The sequence below is a fragment of the Bombus flavifrons genome, chromosome 4, assembly GCF_040668555.2.
Source record: "Bombus flavifrons isolate JBK064 chromosome 4, iyBomFlav1_principal, whole genome shotgun sequence".
NCBI classification, from domain to species: domain Eukaryota; kingdom Metazoa; phylum Arthropoda; class Insecta; order Hymenoptera; family Apidae; genus Bombus; species Bombus flavifrons.
Window position 1 is genome coordinate 17,627,975 of NC_138445.1, and position 23,316 is coordinate 17,651,290.

At 42.3% G+C, this 23,316-nt stretch overlaps 1 protein-coding gene across 4 annotated transcripts in view; it reads right to left on the minus strand.

Annotated features, from left to right (window-relative positions):
• Positions 1–11,904: 11,904 nt before the first annotated feature.
• Positions 11,905–23,316, minus strand: part of fz2 (frizzled 2) — a 127,509-nt gene continuing 116,097 nt past the window's right edge. For all 4 annotated transcript variants that reach the window (XM_069111745.1, XM_069111743.1, XM_069111742.1 and 1 more), the window contains exon 2: positions 11,905–17,758. In XM_069111745.1, the coding sequence (XP_068967846.1) occupies positions 15,488–17,710 (2,223 nt within the window). In that variant the 5' untranslated portion in view covers positions 17,711–17,758 and the 3' untranslated portion in view covers positions 11,905–15,487. The remainder of the gene's footprint in view (positions 17,759–23,316) is intronic.

A 23,316-nucleotide genomic window follows, 5' to 3' on the forward strand; every position in this document is an offset into this window, starting at 1 on the left:
ACACGATCTTCGACCTACGAATGCCACACCGCGCCGCTGTTTGTCTCACCGAGCGAATTATGTAAAGTGGTGGGGATGTTCAGCCCGGTTGCAAGTCAATCACATTCGAGCCGACGAATTTCTAGAAAAAACTATGAGCTATAGGAAATGTTTACAACAGCGAGGGACAAGAGTGGTGTTATATTACATACACATACGAATTTGAAACACGACTATATTACAGTAGAAATATTATTCGTCCTTTTTAACGTGACCAAATAAAATTCATATATATTATTCCTAATGAATATGCAGAGGAACGTGTAATCAAAAGTAATGGTTTTTTTTAGTATGAAATAAAGACATATTTTTGATGAAGAGTTTTAGTTTTATGTTGGACGAGTAACACTATTTTAATTTAATTACTTATTACTATTCGTATATCATGCGTTATGAATGGGTAATGGCATAGAGAACATTGTTCTAATTAAAATCGTAATTAAAAAGAGAAGATTGAAATAAATGTCTAGTCTAGAATAAGTTGTTCTTAAAGCTTATATCTAAAAAAGTAGTACCATATTTAATTGCACTAAAGCCATCTATACATATTTTGTAATGATTGTAATTAATTATTATTAATGAATATTAGTAGAGAAGACCTAGTATTTTAAACATCCTTGTTAAATACCGAATAGCTCTGGAAATAAATCAGATTGAGACACGCTGCATTTTTTGATTAAATAAAAATTATAGATAAACCTTTTTAAAATAGACAAAAAATGTTTCCAGGTCACGTTATTGAGATATATTGAAAGCGGGTGACCGCAACAGTAAATCGTCAAGCATCGTTGAATTCATTTTTCTCTACCCTAGCATGGCATCAGAGGAAAAAAATTGTATGATTTGTGACTCGAGGTTTTCCCACTGTGATGTTTCTAAAAAAAAGAATCCCAAGGAACCGGCGTAACTAAGTGCCAGGAAAGAAGTGACAGCTTTATGGGAACCATACCCTTGACCTGAGCTTCCAAGCGCACGATTCAAGCTTTAGCTTTTGCATTCGAAAATTCCTCGCAAAAATATTTCGACCATTACTTCTAAAGTCTATTGGCAAAAAGAATTCGAGAAAAAGATTACACATTTGCTTTATAAATTCTTTTGAATCTTTAAATTGCCTGTTTTCCTATATCACCTATGTATTACATATATATATACATATATATGTAATACATTATCCAAAATCCATTCTCTTGACCTATGAATACACGTATGAATAAGAAAGAATTCAATTGCTATGGTTTATGAACCTATGTGTCTTTAAGGAAGTATATAATTACTTCTGCAACTAAAAAATTTAAGGTCTTTCTACGATATAGTAGACTGTTATAGTAGTACAGATCGTAATTATTCTCTGCATCGTTTATTAACGACACGCACTTATTAACGCGCATATGTAAAAAAATTCGTTGATAAAAGTTGTCACAATCGTGTTCTTATCCATACGTGTAATTTGTTCAGGTAATTCTGATGAATAACCTGTTATTACGCAAGAGTAGATTGGTTTTTCTTCCAGTCTACATCTGCTACATAATAATCAGGCTGTTGCATTTTTGTCGCGATCTTTATAAAAAGATAATCTTTATCGAAGGAGTACTTTTAAAATTTCTTTTTAAATTCTAACGAACAGCTTCCCATACTTTATTTTTTATTACAACTTGTGCTCATTTAAAAATAATTCCGCTATATTCTTAAACAGTGCAATTTTTTCCACATGCTTCCTTCATCTATCCATAAATAATAAAGATTTACTATCCATTTAAGTGCTTCACCCTGCATATAATATGTATATCCTTGTTCGCGAAGATATTACGACATCCCACAAGAAATACGATTTTCTTTCCATATCTACCAGCTATAGGCGATCATTCTCATTTTCCGTCTCGTTACTGCACTTCGTACATGCATCTTTTCATATACGTTTTAAACTGTTGTTCCCTCTGAGTTCTCGTAGGTCATAATTTAAATCCTTCGACTTGAGCTCGTTAGAGCGCAATATAACAGCGAGACTCAAACGATAATTTACACCGATATTTATTAATAATAATACACTTATCATCGTCATTTTTATTACTATTTTTATTATTAGCCACATATACGCACATACGATATAATGAGCTATATAAATAATATTGGTATTTTGTACTTCTAGGCATAGAAAATAATTTTAGAGACAATTTTTTAAAGTATAGATATTTTATGATTTGTTGTAGTTTTGCTCTTTTCTCTTGGATTATTGTTTATACGATATAAATTCTACATAGATAAATAATAGCCTATTGAACGTTCGAGTGCTATAGTAAATTGCTCCATTAACATACATTTATACCGAAGCTCGATTCTTTGTTCGTGCAAATTTGTTACATTAAATATTTGAAAGACGTTAAGAGCCTTGTAATTCTTGAAGAATCTTAATAGATTTAATTGGGCTAAAGAGCTTGGATATCTGGGAAGGCTCGAAAGTCTTCAGATTCCCAACTCTTGTAGAAATCTTTCAGCATTTCTGCCATTTCAACCAGGCGTGGATATAAAATCGTTAATTAGAGTAATCTCCGACTTAAGCGCGGTCATAAAGAAAGAAGCAATTACGTTACTCAAGTCATTTACCATCGCTACGTCAATACCATTTTATTAGATCTTGTTTTGGATTAAATCGATCTATCTTTTATGTTTGAATGATGCAAGTGAAAACAACTTCGTAAAGTTTTTTGCACGATCTCGCACCACGTTAATAAAACATATTTTTACTCCTTATAGCTTACAGACAGCCGGTGTATCGGCTGGAATTTAGATTGGACAACCTGAGTTCGTTATACTTTCCAAGACTAGTTGGATAATTTTATGGTTTCGAAGAACTACTAGCGCTCATAGATAAAAGTATAATATACGACGCTTACGTACTTTATGGACATGAAGACGAGGAAGTAGCTTGACATTTCTAGGGATATTTCACAATCTAAAGTCTGCCGTGAAAATAAATAAAAATACTAATAAATTTCCTCAAAAGTGAAATTACTCCGAACACACGAGTCATAGATAATGCAAAAGCGTGGAAACATTACCAAAAGACCAACACAATCATCCAAAAGTCTGTCTGCGTCTACTACCATTATTCACAGGATAGAGAACCCACATCATCCACAGTACACATACACTAATGGTAACGACCAAATGTCATCCTCCACTGTCCACGTCTCTTTTCCACCCTATTCTCGTGAATCACCTGGTCCAAGCGGAGTTGCACAAAGAACAGGAAGACATCAGTACCCCATACACTCCACTTATCACTCGTGTGTCCTAATGGACCCTCGAGCAAGGGGTTGCCGGTCGATCGATCTCGCCATGAGGTTAACTCTAGTCTAACCACGTAAATGTTGCTTCAGCCACGTTATTCGCGACTACTTGCTCTCGAAAATCAAAGGAACAGCGTTAAACGAGAATAATTCGGGAATGAGTGTGCGGATTCACTGGAGGGGCGAATAGAGAGGAAAAGAAGCAGCGAGGATATTGCTAAGATTGGAGCGCCGTGTGTGGGCGTCGTAAACACGCGGCAATTTATGTTTCCATTTAACGTCTCTCGCCACCGTGTAAATTCTGCATGCGACAATGCGCGTCTCGTAAACGATCTTGATTTTTCGCGATTCGCCTGATTTATCAGAATAGTCTGTAATCGATCGGTAGCTTGTCTTCGGTAAATTGAGAGAGGAAATTTAGAAATCGAAGAAATTAAAGAGCTAAAGTTAAGGAGAAGCGAAATGGAGTTACACGAAAGAGATTGGATGTTAAAAAGTTTGAGGACAGAAGCGATATTAATGCCTGTATGAAGACCGTACAACATTTTTCCTTAGTGACTAAAAAAAGAGAACTTTAACCCTTTGATTGTGGTACTGAGCCGCCCTTATGGTACGGATTATAGTTCTAATTCCATAAAATCAGATTGATTCGTAACACAATTTATGATTATTAAAAACAAATTATGTATACTGTTCCAATACTCTTTTTTATTAAACAAAAATATCTGAAATGTCCAAAATGTCGGATTCGTTATAATATTTAGACAAAGTAGGTTTGATTTCCATTACTACTCATCAAGGAAATATCAAAGCTCGTTGTGTAAAAGTCACAGTATCAAAAATACATCGAACACAATGAAGTCATTCACAAACCAATCGCGTTAATATCTCTAACATTCTCATTTAAAATTCCACCGATTTCCACGAATAAGAAAGGGCACACGACATTTTTTAGTTAAAATTCCGACAAACGTGGCGCGATTTGACTAAGAACGGTGGAGGGAGCGAAAAACTAAAAGCCTGCCGGCACGGGTGAGATTTACGTGGGCCCTTAACTCGTCGTCCCTTTCGGTTATCTCGCGCCACGAGGACGGAAGGTGTGCTTCAGAGAGAAGAGCGGACGCGACGATAAGCAGCATCTTGTTTCGGCGATAACACGTAGACAACGCGCTCCCGGGGGGAAAAGCTGTGTACACACTTGTGGGAACACAATTCAGGGAAACGTCTTCCGTTCTGCGGGCCGGTGCGGCGTCACGACGCCTCATGCGACACGCATGTTTCCTCGTGCTGACAGTCAAACGATCCACGGATCTCGTCCTTGGAACCCCGTGGCTACGACGGCCCACACAAACTCGTGTGGCCTCCAGTCTCGCGAGCCAGAACCGTGTAAAAACCACCACAAGCCACGAGCTAGCGAAACGATCCGCGAAAAGCATCGCGAGCAAAGTGCTCTGGTCGTTTAGCCGTCGACATCCTCGTACGAGAGATCGTTCTGGTTCTGGCTACGAGAAAAAGTCGGTTTCATAGAGGGGTAAAAAAGTCAGAGAGAAACGGGACAAATGGCAGAAGTATCGCGGTGGAACGGATGAATTTTTTGCCAAGGAATATTGAAATAAGGAGACTGAGTAATGGATGACCTTGGGGATTAAAAGATCCAGGCGTGGTCGAGATTTGCATTGGAATTAATAGTTTGAGATTTGAGAGAGATTGGAATGACAGATGGAAGAAGTTTTTAGACCTTCTTGAATCCTTTTTCTCAATATGCGCTGTTAACAGTTAAGTATAAATTTGAGATTTTGAGGAAAAATTTGCTTTAGATTTAAAAATAGCAAGAAAGGTTCGGCATGCCGAGTGAACGAATCTAATTCAAATAAAAATGGTGTTTTTTATCCTATAATCTATAATATTATGTACTTTTAACTCGGGTATTTAAATGATCTTTAGCCTGCCTATACTGTCGATATTTAATTTTTAAAATGGACTATAATACGTTATTATCAGGTTATACGTGTTAGTGCATTTACAGGAAATCTACTCCACTCGCTAGAGGTTTTTTGCAATCGTTATTCCGAGTTCATTCGACGATTTAATAGCCTTGAGTAACCACTATCGAAGAAAAAATCAGCTTCATAATGCCGCGATCGATCGACCGTGACGGAAACCGTCTTCGGTCGAGATTTCCGGCCGCGACATCGTGGCAGACAGGTCCTGGACATACAGACCTCTATCGTCTTCTGTCGAATCTATATTTAACATGACAGTAAGATCTAACGACGATGTCCAGGCATGCAGTGTAATTTCCGTGATTCGATCTCTTGGAAGACGTTGTTACGTGGAAGTTTAGAATCACTTTCTCAGTTGCATCTATGCTGGGTCTTCTGCTAATTTATGTTATTAATTCGAAATTAATTCTGCACATATCAATAACGATCCTTCTTATTTCGATAGTATTTCATGAACGAGCTTCTTTAAGTAATAGCATTCCAAACTAAGAACTTTCTGTACCGATGAGAAAAGAACTATATAATATCAATACCAACTATTAATATTTAATATTAAAACAACAGTACATACTAATTAACGTCATATTACATAACATCGAAGGGGGTGAAAATTTGGAATTTCGTAAAATATCTCGCATCGACTACAACGTGAATGGTTCACAGACGGTGTCATGGGGCTGACGATTCACGATGGATCAGCCTCGTCGAAAAACAGCGATATCGCGAGCTTACGACGTACCACGGACAGCCGCTCTAGTGAAAATATTATTTCAACAGCGTCCACGAGGCTTTACGAGGCCGCTATTATCCCGAAGCCGCCTCGTTTCGTCGCCCTGACGCGATACACGCGCGCTGCCACGAGTGTGGGGTGATCTTTAATTGAGCGTCGATATCCCCGTTACAGGGGCTGAATCTGGAGCGCGAAACGAGGAAAATATGTTACGCGGACATTCAGCGTAGGGGGTTTGTTTGCTGAGCCGTGAGGCGTTCGAGTGTATGAAATCTACACCGATGCGATGCTTATCGATATTTGTTTTATAGCAAGCAGAATGTTGTTCGGCGTGTGAAAGGGCAAAGAAAGCGTTTTAAACGATACGATTAATAAATTGTACGATTACAAGTACCTGACAATTACAATGTGGCAGGAAGTTGAGAAGACAGTCGGTCTTCCGGGGTATTGATCGAATATAGAAGACGGTCGGTCGTTTCGGGAAATTTTCCAAAAACAAAGTGGATACATTGAAATAATTACTTGAGAAATATTTCATGTCGTACATAATTAAATAGCGATATTATAAATTAAAGACCAGGAGTAAGAAAGAGAAGCAATTCCGTAATATTTTTATCGACTATATTTATATATCGTCCAGATATATAAATAATATTTCTCTAGATGTTTTCTACGAAACTTCCTTATTTTGTATTATTGCTATACAAAATTTTGAAACGTGAAAAACTGGCAAGCATTACGCATTAACCGCTTTTAGTGCTATCAACTGAAAACACATATCTGTGTACCCTCTGATAGGTAGACATGTAAATATGTCCTACATTTTTGGGACATGCTACGTATTTCTACTACCATATATGTTTTTGCTCTTACAAACGTAAAACGAACAAACGTTGTTCGATATTTCTCCGAAATATTCGTATTTACAACTTTCTCCAGAAATGTTGACATTTATATAACACGCTTTATCTTAAATCTATCTATTACATATCATTTGATCAAGAATCGATGATAATTTGTAACAAATTCAGATTTTATCAGACGTAAAGATTACGAATGTTACGTTTTAGAATTAATTCGATATTTAACCATCACGTACTAACGTTATTGTTACAAGAGATTGCCATTTAAACTAATTCATCGATAGGTATGTTATTCCACTCGAACAACGACAATTGACATTCCAACCATTGTACTATTTAAATCACAGAATGTCCTTTATCTATCGCTCCAGAAACTATCAAACCAATCGTTTGTCCTGCCTAAAATCCTCGCTTGCTCGACATTATCCTCGCACCCCGAGAGCTCGGAAACCCCTTCGCATTTACCGAACATTCTCTCTGCTCGACTCATTTCCCAGAAGTGTCGACGAATCGCGAGAAGAGTAACAGAGATGAGGTTAATCGAGTCGCACTCGCTTGGCCCGTTAATCCGTGGCCACAAATAATTAATGATCAGCTGCGTGTCCCGTCGTACACGCAGCTGTTGGCATGGCAAAAGAGGATTAACTGTACAAGGGAATCGAATTTGAATGGAGTCCAGGGCCTTCGAAAAGCCCTTCCTCCGCGGTCGTGCGCATTAACACGCGCCTCTTCGAAGCGATGCGCTCACGAGTGCAGACGCAGTCGACGACCATCGGCGAACCCTCCTCGTGTACGCGAGTAAATTCGTCCAGGAATGATCTTAGGATGAATTAGAGCTAGGCGTCGCGGCCGTTTATGGTCACCGGAACGACCCGTTTTATTGGCCGATAAACGGTTTCCGTTTTGACTTCCAGTTTAAAGGAACGTGCTTTGCATCACAACCAACCACAAAGTAGGAATTTTCGAATTTCTTTTATGTACTTTTACTGGTAGATTAAGCGAAAGGTCCGACTTTTAAAGATACGAAAAATGAAAGGGAGCTTTTTGTGCAGTTTTTGATTTATTTGCTTTTCATTTCAGTGACTTGTTTCCTCCTTTTTTATTCCTTCCCTCCCTCTTTCTGCCTTTTTCGATAAAACATAGTTGAGTATTGTAGGTCTGACGCTAGCTATAAAGCCATAAAAAATGATTGCTAGAGCCCTGTTCGTACAAGGTTGTTCTATGCTAATTTTACCAGAAGCTTGTAAAAAGTTTCCACTATAATTGAAATAAATGGTATTATAGCGGGGAAAAGGAATGAAAATTAATTAATGTCACCAATATCGAACGAATTGAATTCTGATAAAATATCCGAGGAGAGATATCAATTATTAAACATTTATAACCACTTGTTACATGATACACGTTATTTTTCGATCATAATGCCGTTCACCACGGAGCACGATTTTCTCGAAAACAAGATAGAGACGTGAATGCAACAGCTCGAACTCCGATTACACGTTATCGCAAGGCTCGTTAGATTTGCGCGTGTAGGCAATTTATGCGTATGAACGTTACCACACGACCATCCCTTATCGCGGTGTCAAGGGTCGTCCCAGCGTTGGGTTTGCCTCTCACGTTCATTTCAAGGGAGATTAATCGTTACCGCGACCATAATCTACTGCTGTATAAATTACCAACTCTACGTATTAAGATACAAGTGTGTAAATTGAATTTTCTTCTCATCGAATCCCGTACACGTACCATCGTCTTTCACAAACGACCAGACGTTCGTTTAATCGACTCTTGACACGGTCTAAACTGAGCATCTATTTCCTGTCAAAGACTTTAACGTTTATCTGGAAATTATTTTCTCAGGTACTTCAAAATTTTCTCAAATCTAATTCGTCTAAGAAGGGTTACGATTTTAAATCACAAAAATTAAATCTAAGACACGAATAAAATTTCTATTATTTCAATGGTAGCGATCTAGCCACGTGGAATCGTCATATCAGCGCAAACTTAGAGAAAATGGAGTTATCATGCTAATCTAGATTTGGAGCTTATTTGCGTCAATGAGCGCATATATTCGGGGGAAAACGGGAAAACGGGAAACGGGAAACGCTTGCATGCCCCGATACGATCTAATGTTAGACAGTTTGGAACGTAAAGTTGGAGGTCCCTTCCAAGCCGCATGGAAAACGTTCGTTCTCGACAAACAGAAAGAGCCTCGTCGAATACCATTTCTACCACCGTAAATTAGTTTTCTTAGGCGCAATTAGTCGTCGTCGATCACTGAGACAAGCGTTCGCTACCGATCAGAGAAACCTTTCGGCAAATCTGCTCGTAAATCGTTCTCAGGCCTCGTTCCTCCGGTAAATAATGGAGCACGAACGTCTATTTTCGTCGGTGGTAGTTTTCGTCGACGTTATGTCGATTTCGTTAGATCGTCAAAGCTACAAGGGCATGTCTCTCGTATGTTCCTTCGGAACTTTAAGAATAACTGTTTCATGCACGTGACTACACGGAACTTTCAAATTAAGAGTTATTGTCAGACGATGGATAAATTTCGGAAATTTACGACGAAGATCTTTTTCTGAGAAGATGTATGTTGTGATTTCGACGTGCTTTGACTTCGTATCGCGTACGTCAAGAAATTAATCTCAATGGTTCTGAGATATTTATTTGAAATAGAAAAAGATAACGAAACGAGAATTACGCGCTATATATAGGGTCAGGACATTTACGATCCATTCTAGAACATAGAAATTCTTTTTAAATTCTGAAATCTTAAACATTTATATTAGAAGATAAATTCAGATAAATCAAGCTAGTAAGTATATAAGTCTCGTGTTCATTTTCTCATCAAAGAATCATTGTTGGCGTGTGAATGCGATCGTTAATTCTAAATAGCTCTATAAGCATATAATCGAAAGATTCCGTTCGCTCTTATAATTCCTTTATAGCATCGAATATGGAAACTTTCGCGTTATGTATTATTACGATATCAGTCGGAAGAACGAACTTGAAGATTAAAGGATCCCAAAGTATCAACGCGGAGTAATATCAATTACCTAAAAACAAGCACCAATTACTCGAATATTCCAAACAAGTCAACAGCTCGGCCCAAGATGCCGCACATAAATTGCGCGAAGGCCATCAACAGCCAGCAAACAGCTTAACTAAATTACCCTGATCTGCAACTGGACGCGACAAACGCGACGCTCGGCTAATTAGGCAAAGGATAGCGCGGCGGTTGAACGTTCGGACGACACGCGAATTACCGACAAGATGGCGACGGTCGTGCGACAATCCTCGCCGTGGAAGGCGCATCGTGAGCTGCAATTAGGGAAATCAACGCAACGCGTGGTCAGTTAACTTAACGAGTGAATGACTAACGGAGATCCTTATCTTCCGTAGCAGGCAACGAGGGCGGTAAACGTCCGAGAGCTTGGTTAATACGGTTTGTTTATGGAGGCGATACTCGACAGTACCACCATAAATTCGACGACGCCGGGGGTTGTGTTTGCACCCGGTGCTGACTGACGTTGGCAATGACTCATGGAATAAGGGTGGCTTTACTTAGGTTCCGGATTAAACGGTGATTTTCACTGAGCCGATTCGTAACGACGTGTAAATAGTCGGACGTACTCTGTCTCTCGAGGACGGACGAAGCGGACCGCCGTCTGCGTTTACATTAATTTCCAGCAGCCCGACTGGGATTCCAGGGTGTTATAAACAACGTGGCGTCTCCGCCGGAACTTTTGTCTCCAGACATATCCTCGTGGGTTTCCAAGGATTCGCGGTTTATCCATGTGAATGGAAGTTCCTTTGAGAATACAAGTTTCCGATTCGATCAATTCGCGCTTCGAAAGGTATTGTACGCGTACAATTTTTAACTATTTATGAATTGAACTTGAGATTTCGTTCCGTTGGAATAAAATTCGCCAAGCTATTTTATTATCGTTATCTACTTGAATGTTGAAATAAATGTAGCAGATTCAATATATGGATGATCGTTAGTAATTATTCTACATAATTCCGAACACGTTAAGGTATAGTCACTCAAAAGCCTATAACGATACTTATAATAGTAACATGTTAAATCAACGCTTAAAGACGTCTAATAATAAGCACGTAAACAAGTATAACTTGTAGCAAGTAAAACTCAGGATTCTCAGTAGCATCCTCGTCAATATCAATGAGAAACTCCATTTCCCTCATTTTCATTCAAATACAGACTCTTATATCGTATAAAATAGAATAAGTACTTGAATATGTAGAAATGCAATCCTAGAGTCGAATGAAAAATTCAAGCAACTTGAATAAACATCGACGTCGCAAATACAAATAAGTACGTAAAACTATCATTTGCGTTTGAATTCTTTCTATGGCGTCATCCTCTGGTCGGGTTACTTTGTTCCACTGCCAGACAGAAGAATGTAGCCACTTGTTCGAACCTCTTAAACAGGAGGGGCCTTTTTTGTTTTATACAAACTGAAGTGCGCGTCTCCGGAACCCCTGTTTATATTCAAGCATGATTTAAAGGACGAAATATTTACTCAACAAGATTTTACGTCAAATAATTATGACTCGAGTATCTTTTGGATCGAAATATAAGTATCTTCTAAAATTTTACTTTTAAAAAACAGTATGTTGAAGAAACAGAGCTTGTTTGCTTTGAATTAGTATCCATCTTGAGATGTCCAAAGATGAGAGAATTATTTTCGTTGTCTGTTCGCCACCAAGTGCACTCAATCCTATTTCCTATACTTCGAGTTCTCTGTTTTAGTATATTTATAGATTACGTGCCTATTATTTCACGAAACGATACGAATTCTGTGGCAAATATGAATCGATCGATCGATCAACTTACCTGCCTTTCGCGTCCTAAGTATAAATCCTTATTTATCAAGAAAATCACTAAAAGAGTAGGGGTAACGATAACGATCGAGAGGATCGAGGAAGACTCTCAGGTTGTACAAGCAATGAACGCAAAGAACTTAAATAATAATAAAGTATATTAAAAATCGTATACAATTTTGATTTCGATATATGTATATGTATAACGATATGGTCATCGGTCGTCGGTTACTCGTTAACTATGTACTATGGCAACGTAAAAACTTGTATAAAGATGGCGGTCGAGCGTAAAATCGGATCAAACAGAGGATCCACAGTATTTTCAGGAAAAAGAACATAAAAGCTGAACGAGGAAAACGTACTAAAGAAAAATAGAGGGAGACATGATTATTTTGAAATTCCATATATACATATACTTCCCCTGTCACAGATATTTTTATACACATATAGAGAAAAGAAAAAACGAAGGAAAAGAGAAGAACGAGAAAATAAAGAAAGATCATACCTAATGAACCAACTCGATGGATGAAATTCCGGGACACATTCGTTACACACAGTATTTTCCATTTTATTGACAATCATCGTGACAAAAAGTGGCTTACAAATACTCGTTATAAACTCCTCCCTCTCGTTTTTTTCTAACGTCGCGTTCGTTCTTTTCGTCGCATCAATCGTTCTGCCATCGCGATAGCAGCGCACTCTTTCTTTTCCCCCTGTCTCGTTCACCCGCCTTTTTTCCTCTCCGCCATCGCCGCTACCATCGTTCCATCTCGTCTCGTCATGCTCTTTCTCACTCTTTCCCCCCGTCACTGGTCGTCCACGAACGCGACATTGTCCGTTTTCGCTCGTAACAGCTTGGCGTGATATGTGACACTAAAGGTTCTTTACTCTCACTACTTTACAACATTACACGTGTACGTTTTCGTTTGGCAGGGGTCCCCGTCCGGGATGCGATACGGGTCGTGTTATCTTTTTTGTTCTTTTACTTTTTAAGTTGCTTGAGGCAGTTATCGTTTTTCAGTCCGTTTATTTCTTTCCCTTTCGCCCGTCGTTTCTTATACCTTTCCCCCGTTTCCTTCCCGCGTGCATTCCCACCTGCTCCACTCGCAAGACATCTCGCGGGTCGATCGCGAAATTTTCACAGACCAGAAACACCAGCAGCGGCCAGTGACAATGGAAAAACTACATAACCAAGGTTTTTCTCTTTCTCTCTCGCTGTTTCCTCGTTCTCTTTGTTTTCGGTGACGTTAAAGGAATTTCTAATCTCACGATTGCACGCGATTCGGCTTCCGAAATGTCTTGCGAAAGGAGCAACGATAAAAAATACACTTTCCAGAATCGTACTTTTCCTTCTAGTCCTCCCCTTTTCTCCTTCAGCGATTAGAAAAATTGTGAGATGTCGACATCGCGTCGCAGAAGCACGCGCGTCCTCGTGTCAAGGTCCCGCACATACTTTTACGATCATATATGTATATGTATATATATATATATATTTATATGTATACATATATATATATTTATAATGTATCTGTAATATATATATATTTACGTACTTAACCATTTATTCGTTTATCCGATTTCGCACTCTGTCAACAGCTACTTGTCTATTGCGGACACAAAAGGACACGTAAACGTGTATATGAATTGTCATTTTTTTTCCATTTTACCTACGATTTAGTCTCGGGATATACAGAAGTTGTTCTTGTCCTCGTTTCTACGTGCGAGTATGTACGATAGTGTAGTGTATGTGTGTGTAATATCAGTGGTATTGGTATATGTGCGTATGTGCACAACTCCCTAAATCTCTAACTATCAGAGACAGAAAGCCATGCGAGGTATAAAAAACAAGTGTCATTCGGAATCGTGTTACCTCTGCCATCTTTTCCCTTGCAATCTACGCTCAAGACGCGTGTATATGTATATATATCATATACATACATATATATATAAAACGGTAAAGGTTAAGGGGGGCTTCGTTCGGCGGAAAAAAAGACACGTTTGACACCCGAAATTATGTTTTAACGTATGTGTACATACCGTAAGCACACATTTTTATTTTCTTCCTCGACGCATTCACGATGCGATTGACGCGTTCCTTCGCCCGCGGCAAGACTAGCGGCTCTTTCGAAGCTTCTTTTTATCATATACCCACTGTTATTTGATATCAATTACTCATTGCACCAATAATTTGACACGAGCTCTTTCTCTTTCCTTTCTTACGCCGTGTCAACGATCGATTCACCTTCGAAAGATTGGAAATGGATTTCATAGCTCCACGGACTACACGGTTACACAGATGCGTAAAAAGGAACGCGTAATCATCGCGACTGCGCATGCTCGCGCCTGTACATTCGTATATCTCGTGTCGACCGATAAATCGTTTTTTGATGATCGTTTCCTTTCCATTTCTCTTTCATATATTTACAGCGTTTTATCTAACACCTAAGAATAATATTTACAGTTACCTTCGTTCTTCGCATTCTTCTCCTCTCTTTATACGTCTCCGCTATACACTTGCTCGTCGTACTTCATACGATCGACGACGGTGAGCCTGTATTCGTGGCTACGAGTACTTTCATTGGTCGAGGATGATCCAATCGATCCTTCCCTGTCTTATACGTTCGCTTCGATTCTTTCGACTAGCGACTAAAATCGTATGAAATTATAAAAACACGCGCTTTGGAATGCCGGACCACCGCCGTAACCCTTAAGTAACGACATCTATAGAAAGTTTGTGTTGTACACCTATACTTCTGTTATGGCTAGGTTAGATAAATAGACGAGACGATACACGTTAGACGGACATGCGGACTGTACGAGTTCCGCTACGGTATATAAGTAAGAAAGATTACAGATAGATACGAATAAGAGACAATTCTCTGTCATACTATCCCATTCGCGCCATATCTCACTCATACGTTACTCTACATCCGATCCACGCACTGTCATCACAATCTCACTACACCGGCCGGTCTCGAGCGCCATTTTTTAAGTGTCGCCCTCTGGAACGGTCGCTTCAAGGATCCGTACCATCGTTGCCGCGCATCGCTTCGATTCGAATAGCGTTCGCGATACCTGTTTCTTCGCTAATTATCAGAAATTCACCGCTAAATTTTCCAAAATGGTTACAGAGTTAATCGTTAACCTACACATGTAACACGGGATTGAAAGTGACATAGAAAGAAGTAGAAAGGAGTAGAAAAAATGAAGGCGACTCGAGACCCGCGGGAAAGACACGTACGGGCTAATACGTATATTCGGTAATCGAGAAGCACCGTCGCGAGTCGTCGACGCTGTTCGACGCGCGTCGCAAAATGCCACACGCCGGCGGTACCGAGAAACGCGCACACCTTCGACCCTCTTTTTTCCCTTTCTTTCGAGCCTCGTCTCAGCGTTGAAACGACGACGACCAACTTGCTATCGGAAATCGATTCATACTTCGGTGGCCTGAGTATACGAGGGTGCGAGCCCGTGTGCCGGCGTGAGGGGGCCCGTGGTTGACGCCAACGACCTCCTCGAATATATAGTAGCCGCCGAGTGTGGCGTGTGTGGCGCCGTGTGTGGCGCCGTGTGCGGCGTATGCCTGCGCGAGGCCGAGGCGAAGGGCTAAATGGGCCCGTAGTTACTAAGGGCGGAAGGCCTCTCCTGTTGCACCGATTGCTGCTGTTGTTGCTGCTGGTCGCAGCCCGCGGTGTTCATGTCGCCCCCCGCCGACTGATGACGTCATACGTGCGACAGAGGAGGTTGTTTGAGTACGTGATGATGGAGATGGTGTTGGGACGCGCTTGCCACGCTGCCAGGTGGAAGTAGAGCGCTTCCAGGGCCAGGTGCCGGTGGATACGGCACTCCGACACGTCCTACGACGCCCTTGATGCTGGTGCTGCCGATTCCTCCGCTGACGCCAGTCACGCCTGCTACCATACCGGCGCCACCGCCTCCGTGACCGCCTCCGCCGCTTCCGCCGCTGAACAAGCGCCTCCACAGACGTTTCCACGAGTCGACGGTTTTGCCGCTCCAGATCCACACGCCTGACGTGATGCCTACCGCGAGCGCCATAAAGTACTTGAGCATCAGGACGGAGTAGAGAGGTCTTGCCCTTGGCCGACACGGGCAAGCCAACGAATCGAGCCACTCGTTTCTTAACGACGTTTCGTACATGTGACAGGCCAACACTACTCCGGCTGGTAGCGTGTATAGAACGCTGAACACGCCGATTCGTATCATCAGTTTCTCCAGTTTGTCCGCTTTCGCTCCTGGTTGTCGCTTTATCACCGATCGAATTCTGAACAGGCTCACGAAACCCGCCAGAAGGAAGCTGGTCCCCAGTAGAAGATACACGAATAACGGTACCAGAATGAAGGATCTTATTCCATCCGGAGCTACCGTGCAGACTCCTGCTACTGGATCCCCTGCTACTCCCCCCGCTAGATACGCCGAGAAAGTTTGAACCGCGGGTGCCAGCCAAGCTGCTAGATGGAAGTACTGGGAGTACGAGGCTATAGCTTCGTTGCCCCATTTCAGTCCTGCCGCGAGGAACCACGTGAACGCGAGGATCACCCACCAGACCGAGGACGCCATGCCGAAGAAGTAGATCATCAGGAAGACGGCTACGCAAGCTTCCGGACCCTGTGCCCTCGACTTCAACGCTGGCCCGTCGCAGGCTATCTCCTCGTGGCCGAACACGCTTCTCGATAGATAACCTATCGATACGGCGAAGTAGCAGGCTGACAGGAACACTATCGGTCTCTCAGGATACTTGAAGCGCTGGGTGTCGATCAGAAACGTGGTGACGGTCACGAGCGTGCTTGCGGCGCACAGGCCGCTCCACAGAGCCAGCCACACGGCCGCGAACCCTCGCTCTTCGGGGGTGAGAAACGCCCCGTGGCACGGGAGAGCGCAGTTCGGTACTCCGGCAATGTCCTGAATGATGCTCCTGCCGATGCTTATCGGTGGCGCCGGTATGACCCCACTTACGGCCATGCCTGCCAGACCAGCCCCGTTGCCGATGTTGCCGGTGCTGCTGCCGCTTATCGGTCCCGGAATGACCGTGCCCCCCGCCCCCAGGGGTACGAGGGGTGCCCTGCACCGGCACACGCAGTCCCTCGCCCTTTCCCCCGGGGGATGCTGGCAGTTTTTTTGGTTTTTGCCTGGCTTGCACCGCGGTGGCTGGGTCGTCTTCGACGGCCTGGTTGGGCGTGGTGGCGCTGCTGCTGGTAAAGGGGCGCTACTCGCGGCTCCTCCGTTTCCGGATCCATACCCGGTACTGCTAGTACGATTGTCCTGTTCCATACACAAGTTCTCCGGGTCACCATGGGCTGGCAATCTTTCACAGGCCATTCTCTCTGGCCAGGAGAATCCATACTGTTGCATCAACGGTGCGCAACCAGCCCGTGCTCTTTCACAAACGCTTCTACAAGCTGGAAGAGGTTTGGTGTACTCGGGCAAGCATATCGGGGTATACATCGAACAGAGGAAGAATTTCAAATCTGGCGAACATTTGATTTCGACCAATGGCCAGAATTGGTGCACCTCTAAGCCAGCCTCCTCTTGGTTGTCGTGATTCAATTCGTTCGGCATGGCCGTTAGATTGTAACCGATTCCACGACACATTGGGATCGTGATCTCCTCGCACCGACCGTTTCCGTTAACAGCTCCACCGCCTAAAGACGAGTGTCCAACGCCGCTACTTCCACCTCCAACCACGCTGTTACCAGAACCAACCATGCTACCGGAAGCCGAGCCACTGCCAGGCACGACGCCCACCATCGACGACGACGAGGCAGAAGAAGAGGAGGACGAAGAACCGCTCGATACCGAGCCCACGTTGCTCACTGGACTGATCGCTGATTCTAATCGCACGTTCGGTAATACTGCCAGCAGCAGCAATGGTAACAGGGACGCCATCGTTCGGCTTGGAAGCAGCTTCGTCCGTCGAACGAGTCCCATTTTCCAACGTCGCTTGCTTTACTCCTGCGTGGATCGCATCACTCCGGCCTGAAACACAAAATATTGTAATGTTTTTTAAACGTTTATGAATATCGTGTAGTTCAAGTCGTATCAACCTATTCGGAATTCGTTTACGTGAAATTTATTTTTTGACTGCTTGGTCATTAACGAGTAAAGCACAGGTTCTCGTTCGGTTAATATACGCCATGAGAGAAACGCGAGACCATTCCGGGATAATTTTTCATGTTGCCTCGCGTTTTAGCACGTTTCTCGTTAATGCGTGTGTCACTGGTTCTGGCCAAACACAAAGCGTTTCAGCTGGCGCATACAATGTATGCGTATCAATTAGGTTAATGGATGGACGTTAACGCTCTGGTATCTTTCAATTTCGCTGCAATCGTGTTTCCTGGAATACTGCTTTTGTTGCCCAATTCATGGTCGGAACTGGAGCGTACTGATAAACTATCCAGTGTACTTTAAAATAATATAAAGTTATTTAGCCAGTGGATTTTAACAGAGAATAGGCACGCGAATAACTCAAATTTATTCAATTTATTTAAATTAGAACGATCAGACTAGCATAATGACGATCAATTTTCCGGCATGCGCGAAAGACTTGGGAAGAAACGAAGACAAGATTTAAATAATCGTTATTATTATATTACGATTATTATTAATTATCCTATCTGATGATTATATACCGTATCTAATAAATGTATACCGAAATAAATAAATTTTAATTGATCTTTAATTAAATAAAATCAAAAACCCCATAAACCACTATCTTCGTCGCTCATCATCCGTCTCGCCCCGTAATCAGCCATCCCCTAAATGTATTCCATGCTCCATACGTTTTCGTTCGAACAGGATGTAACAAAAACGTGTTCAATCTCAGAGGCCCTTACGGTGGTCCTAATTAAACCCGGGAACGAAATGGTTCTCGCCAATGGAAAAAAAGACATCGGCCAGAGTTGTAGCTGGCATAAGATTATATAACGCGAACGGCTGAAGGCGATCAACCGGCCGGTGCTCGTATTTGCATAACCACCCGCCGAATCTCGATTCGTTCGTTAAGAGGCCGCCGAAAGACGCGACCGTCTGCGACCCTAACGAACACGAAGGGCGCGGGGTTCAGGTGGCTGCCGCATAAATCAACGTCCGACGAGGCTAGATCCTTCGCTAGAGATTCCAAGGCAAAGGGTATACACACTCGCACAAGCTTCTATACGCTATGTGAGAAAGGAACGGAACTCTCGATTGGCACGCCATGCGCGTCTCTCTGGATATCTCTCGCCGAGGAAACAGAAAAAGAAACACGACGAAGAAGAAGGTGGAATTGGAAGGTGGAATAGGGCAAAGGAACGCGTGGAAGCGGAGCAGGCACGACGTGACGAGCGAATACGACGAGAGCAGAAAGGTTAACGTGCAATGGAGGGAGCATCAGCCACGGGACGACGACAGTCGGTGGATCTTATAATAGTCGAGCCGCGGAAAACACGTGACCGGAGCGAAATGTTATTGTAGGAGGCGGTGTTAGTTTTACCGTTTGTTAACTGCTAGCACCCCGAGACGCACGCGTTCCCCGAGCTATTTATACGATCTAAAACCCGCCACTGTGTTGCATCTTCGCGAGAACGACTAACTTCTGCCCCTCTCTCCTCGTCTCCTACGAGGCTACGTGTGTGGCTCGTGCCGGAACGGAGATTGACGCGTGCAAGGAAAGGATCAGGGAAACGATCCTGAGCGACGTAGACTCGCTGCATCGGCAGATGGAAGGATTGAGAGAGAACGGAGTTAAGCTGACTTCACACAGAAATATACAGTACTACCGCTTATAAGAATCGATTCAACGATGCAAGTAGAAATTAATATTAAGAATCTAATATCAATATAGCGTCGTACTTTTCTAACGAAATTAAGAAACCGAATAAAAAATCGAGTCGATCGGTTTAACTTTCGAGAGGCTCGCGTTTCTATCGTCCTAACGTTCTTCTGTCGTTGGACGCGCACGTACGAGTACGTTCGTGTGAAATTAGCCTAAGAAAGCGTTACGGTGAGTCGAATCGTGTGGCTGTCTAGTCGAGACGGATGTGTATTTTCCTCCCTTGCCTGGCTTCCGGTTCAGAGCCAGGTCTAAGCCATCCAGAAAGCCTGTATTCCACGTTTTGCGGTATTAAGCCGTTCATTCGTCATGAACAATGGTATTCAAACGAAATGCTGCGTCGAGAGACCGGGACGAACCGGGAGGATCGAGGATCCTTAAAAAGCTCCAGTCTGTAAAAGTTGCAAATATGCGCAAGTAGCCAACCTCGTCGATCGTCGTCGTCTCGGAGTAGAAACTCGTGCATCCAGCGTTGATTTTAACAAACAAGGAACGTATAAAAAGCGTCTCTATCCCGCAGAAGCTCTGTGCTCAAACACGAGAAAGGTCAACTGGCTGGCATGTGAATTCGATATTCATGGCATTCAGCATAACGTCTGAATGGCCGACTTCGATCGGTCTCTTGCGATGTCTTCGCGTTCGACAGCACCTTTTTTCGTTTCAGCCACCCTATGTCGTGCCTCTCTGATATTTGAAAGCACGTGACTCATGCGAGTGGAACCCACGCCCGCTAAAGACACCCCTTGAATTTAAGGGGGAGCATGTAAACGTGCACCTTTGGATTAATCGACACACGGTGGATAACGGAGCTACGACCTTTCTTCCGTGTCAACCATTTTTTACTACGTAAGTTTAGAAGAACCATGACGATTAGTTCGATACGACTTTAACTCTTGAGACCAATTGTCCCCGTGTATTCTCAGTGAAAATTCATCGACTAACCTTGTCATCCAAATATTCAAATTTCCTTAGAGTATCCTTTTTCTCAATTCTCGAGCTTGAAATATCTAGAATATTAAGAGAAAACGACAGGAATAATAAATTACCGCGGCACCTGCAACCCTTCTTCCAGTCTGGACCGACATCGAATCGAAAGGGTCATCGAGCATTTCCACAGAGTGACAAGCGGATCGATTAATCGCTCTCGTATCATTCAGCCCTCCCACTCACCGCGTCTCACAAAGCAATTAAAATCAACGAACCTGCCTCCAATACATCTTTCAGAGACTAACGTAAAACAGCGGACAGGAAGAGAACGCGCACGCCTTTTCGATTATTAATCCACGTGGCCTCGTCGTCGTAATTCATCCGGCCAAACGAATCCCACTCGTTCGCTCGCGCGAGCGCCTTATAGCGGAACACGGTCACGCGCGATTCGACCGATCGATCGTTAATCGTCGAAGAACAACGTGCGGCGCTTATTGACGCGTCAGAGAGGCCTGGCCCACGACCGGGAAATTATCGCGTTCGAAAACGCGATACTCCGTGCTTCATCGCCGCGGGAACAAGCTATCGCTTATTATTCCGGGCTCACCTTCGCGCTCCTTCCCTCTACGTGACCATCGTACACCGCCATTCACCATCTTGTCTCGTAGAATACGGCGTGTTCGTGATGAAGATGATGCTTTCCCTCGCCCATTCGCGCTATAATTTCCCATTAAGGTAGATTTTCGCGGGATACTTTGGACGTTCCAGAAGGGGAGAGGATGGTGGATCGTGTCGGGTAATGAATCAGCTTTAAAGGCCTCGCCCTTGCCAGGAATACGGCTCGGCCCCGCTGCCGGCGTTGTTTGGCTTATGATTTACTCCTCTCGCATGCAAATCCTCCGTCACGTCCTTCCGTTTCTTTCTGAAGATGTGGGCGAAACGAGAATACTCGCCAGGAAATTTTTCTTCCGACGTCTTGTGATTGCGAAGGGGCGTTCTTTATTTAAGGGGTTGTGGTCCGTTTGGCGAATGCTCGTTTTATTCTAATTTTTCGCGGACGTGCTTCATCAAACGATAAGCTTCTTCAATTCAGACGCTTATGGCTGTGACAGTAATTATTAAATAAAGGAATTGTTGGTTTCAAGTAAATCATGGTCAAAATTCGATTTATTCGAGCAACTCTGTGGACGCGATCGATGAATCTCAGTTTTTACGTATTTCAGTAAACAGGCTAACGAACAGCGTTTGGAACAAATATTATCACTTAAAGTAAAGGCATTTCTGATAATGCAAGTCCAGCAGAAGTGGTATTTTAACAGCAACAAATGTTTAGTATATATATATGTATATATATATATACATGTATTATTCATACTTTGTTTCGATTTATTTACTGACTTCTTATCTGAATATATATTCATGCTGAACCACATATTGAAGCATCAAGGTATTAAGTATATTTGATTGGCAGTTGCATTTCAATGTAAATGGTTCAAGTACCTTCATTACGTTATGAATACAAAAAAGATAAAAGCGTTGGTATAAATTCCAAACCACGAGCGATTTTTTAAAGCTGTTGATAGATCACGTACGAAAACAAACGTCGGCAGAACGTTACGTAAAAAGAAGAGGGCCCGACCAATTGGATTTCTGAGCAGGGATTCGAACTCGAATTTTTCTTTCACCCGTGCCTGACTGCTTTAACCAATTAAGCTGTCCAGCCTGTCAACAGATCCTTTCCCCGTGAGTCACACGCTCATAACGGCCTGATAAATGCGGGCGTCCTTGCTCACGTACGAAATTAAGATTTAAAAACCAATAAAAAACACATCAAATTTAAGATCAACCTTTCTATTACCAATTAGAAATACTCGTCTACGACAATGATATTGAAAATTCGCTTCACGATTATGAGAAACGTTATACTCCGTTAAGTTTTGCCACTGTTATACGCATATTCGCTGTTATTCCCAGCGAAACAATGAGAACCACAGCAATAATTTTGTATGGTAATTACGGTAAACGTTCGGATACCAGCTATTATTCCAGGAATAATGAGTTGATTGATGAATAGTTTTAGATTCGCGTGCAACAGTGGGGATCGGGTAATTATCATTATCATCGGTACTTCATCAATGTCTAATTTCTACTGGATTTCCATCTATATTAGGATTGGAATACAGAAATTGAATATTATCGGAATTTCCGAATGACATTATCTTCTTCCATCGGAGACAGCCTATTATACCCGTGTTGCGCCGATTAAAGAGATATCGTGCATTTCGTAATACGATTCATCGTGATAAAAAAATCAGAGATTGCAACTTAGAACGAATGAAAAGTATGCCATTATAGTCGCCGTGAGAGAACTTTACAAACATCGATAAATACGTGTCTGCTTTTAACTCTCGTTCGTTTTCTACGTGACAATCTGACAGGTTGCAATAAATATAAAAAGACAGACTACGTCTTACATTATTCCGGAATAACGCGAATAATGTTATTTCAGAATGCATAACGAACGTTCGTTCTTCTACTGCTTACTCGCTTACTCTCTTTCTTCAAGAATTTTTAAATTCCCTTCTTCTCCGATTTCTCACATCTCGTCAAATAGCTACAAAGAGCAAAAGATATTTTTCTTACTGCATAAAATGCGATTCAAGTCGCAAAGAAAATTATCTCACCATTGCGTTGATTTACCGTTAAGGAACAATCACTGAGTGAATTAACGAGACATGGTTGAGATCCGAAAAACCTGGAAAACATTTAGAAACATTTAGAATAAAATTACATGCTC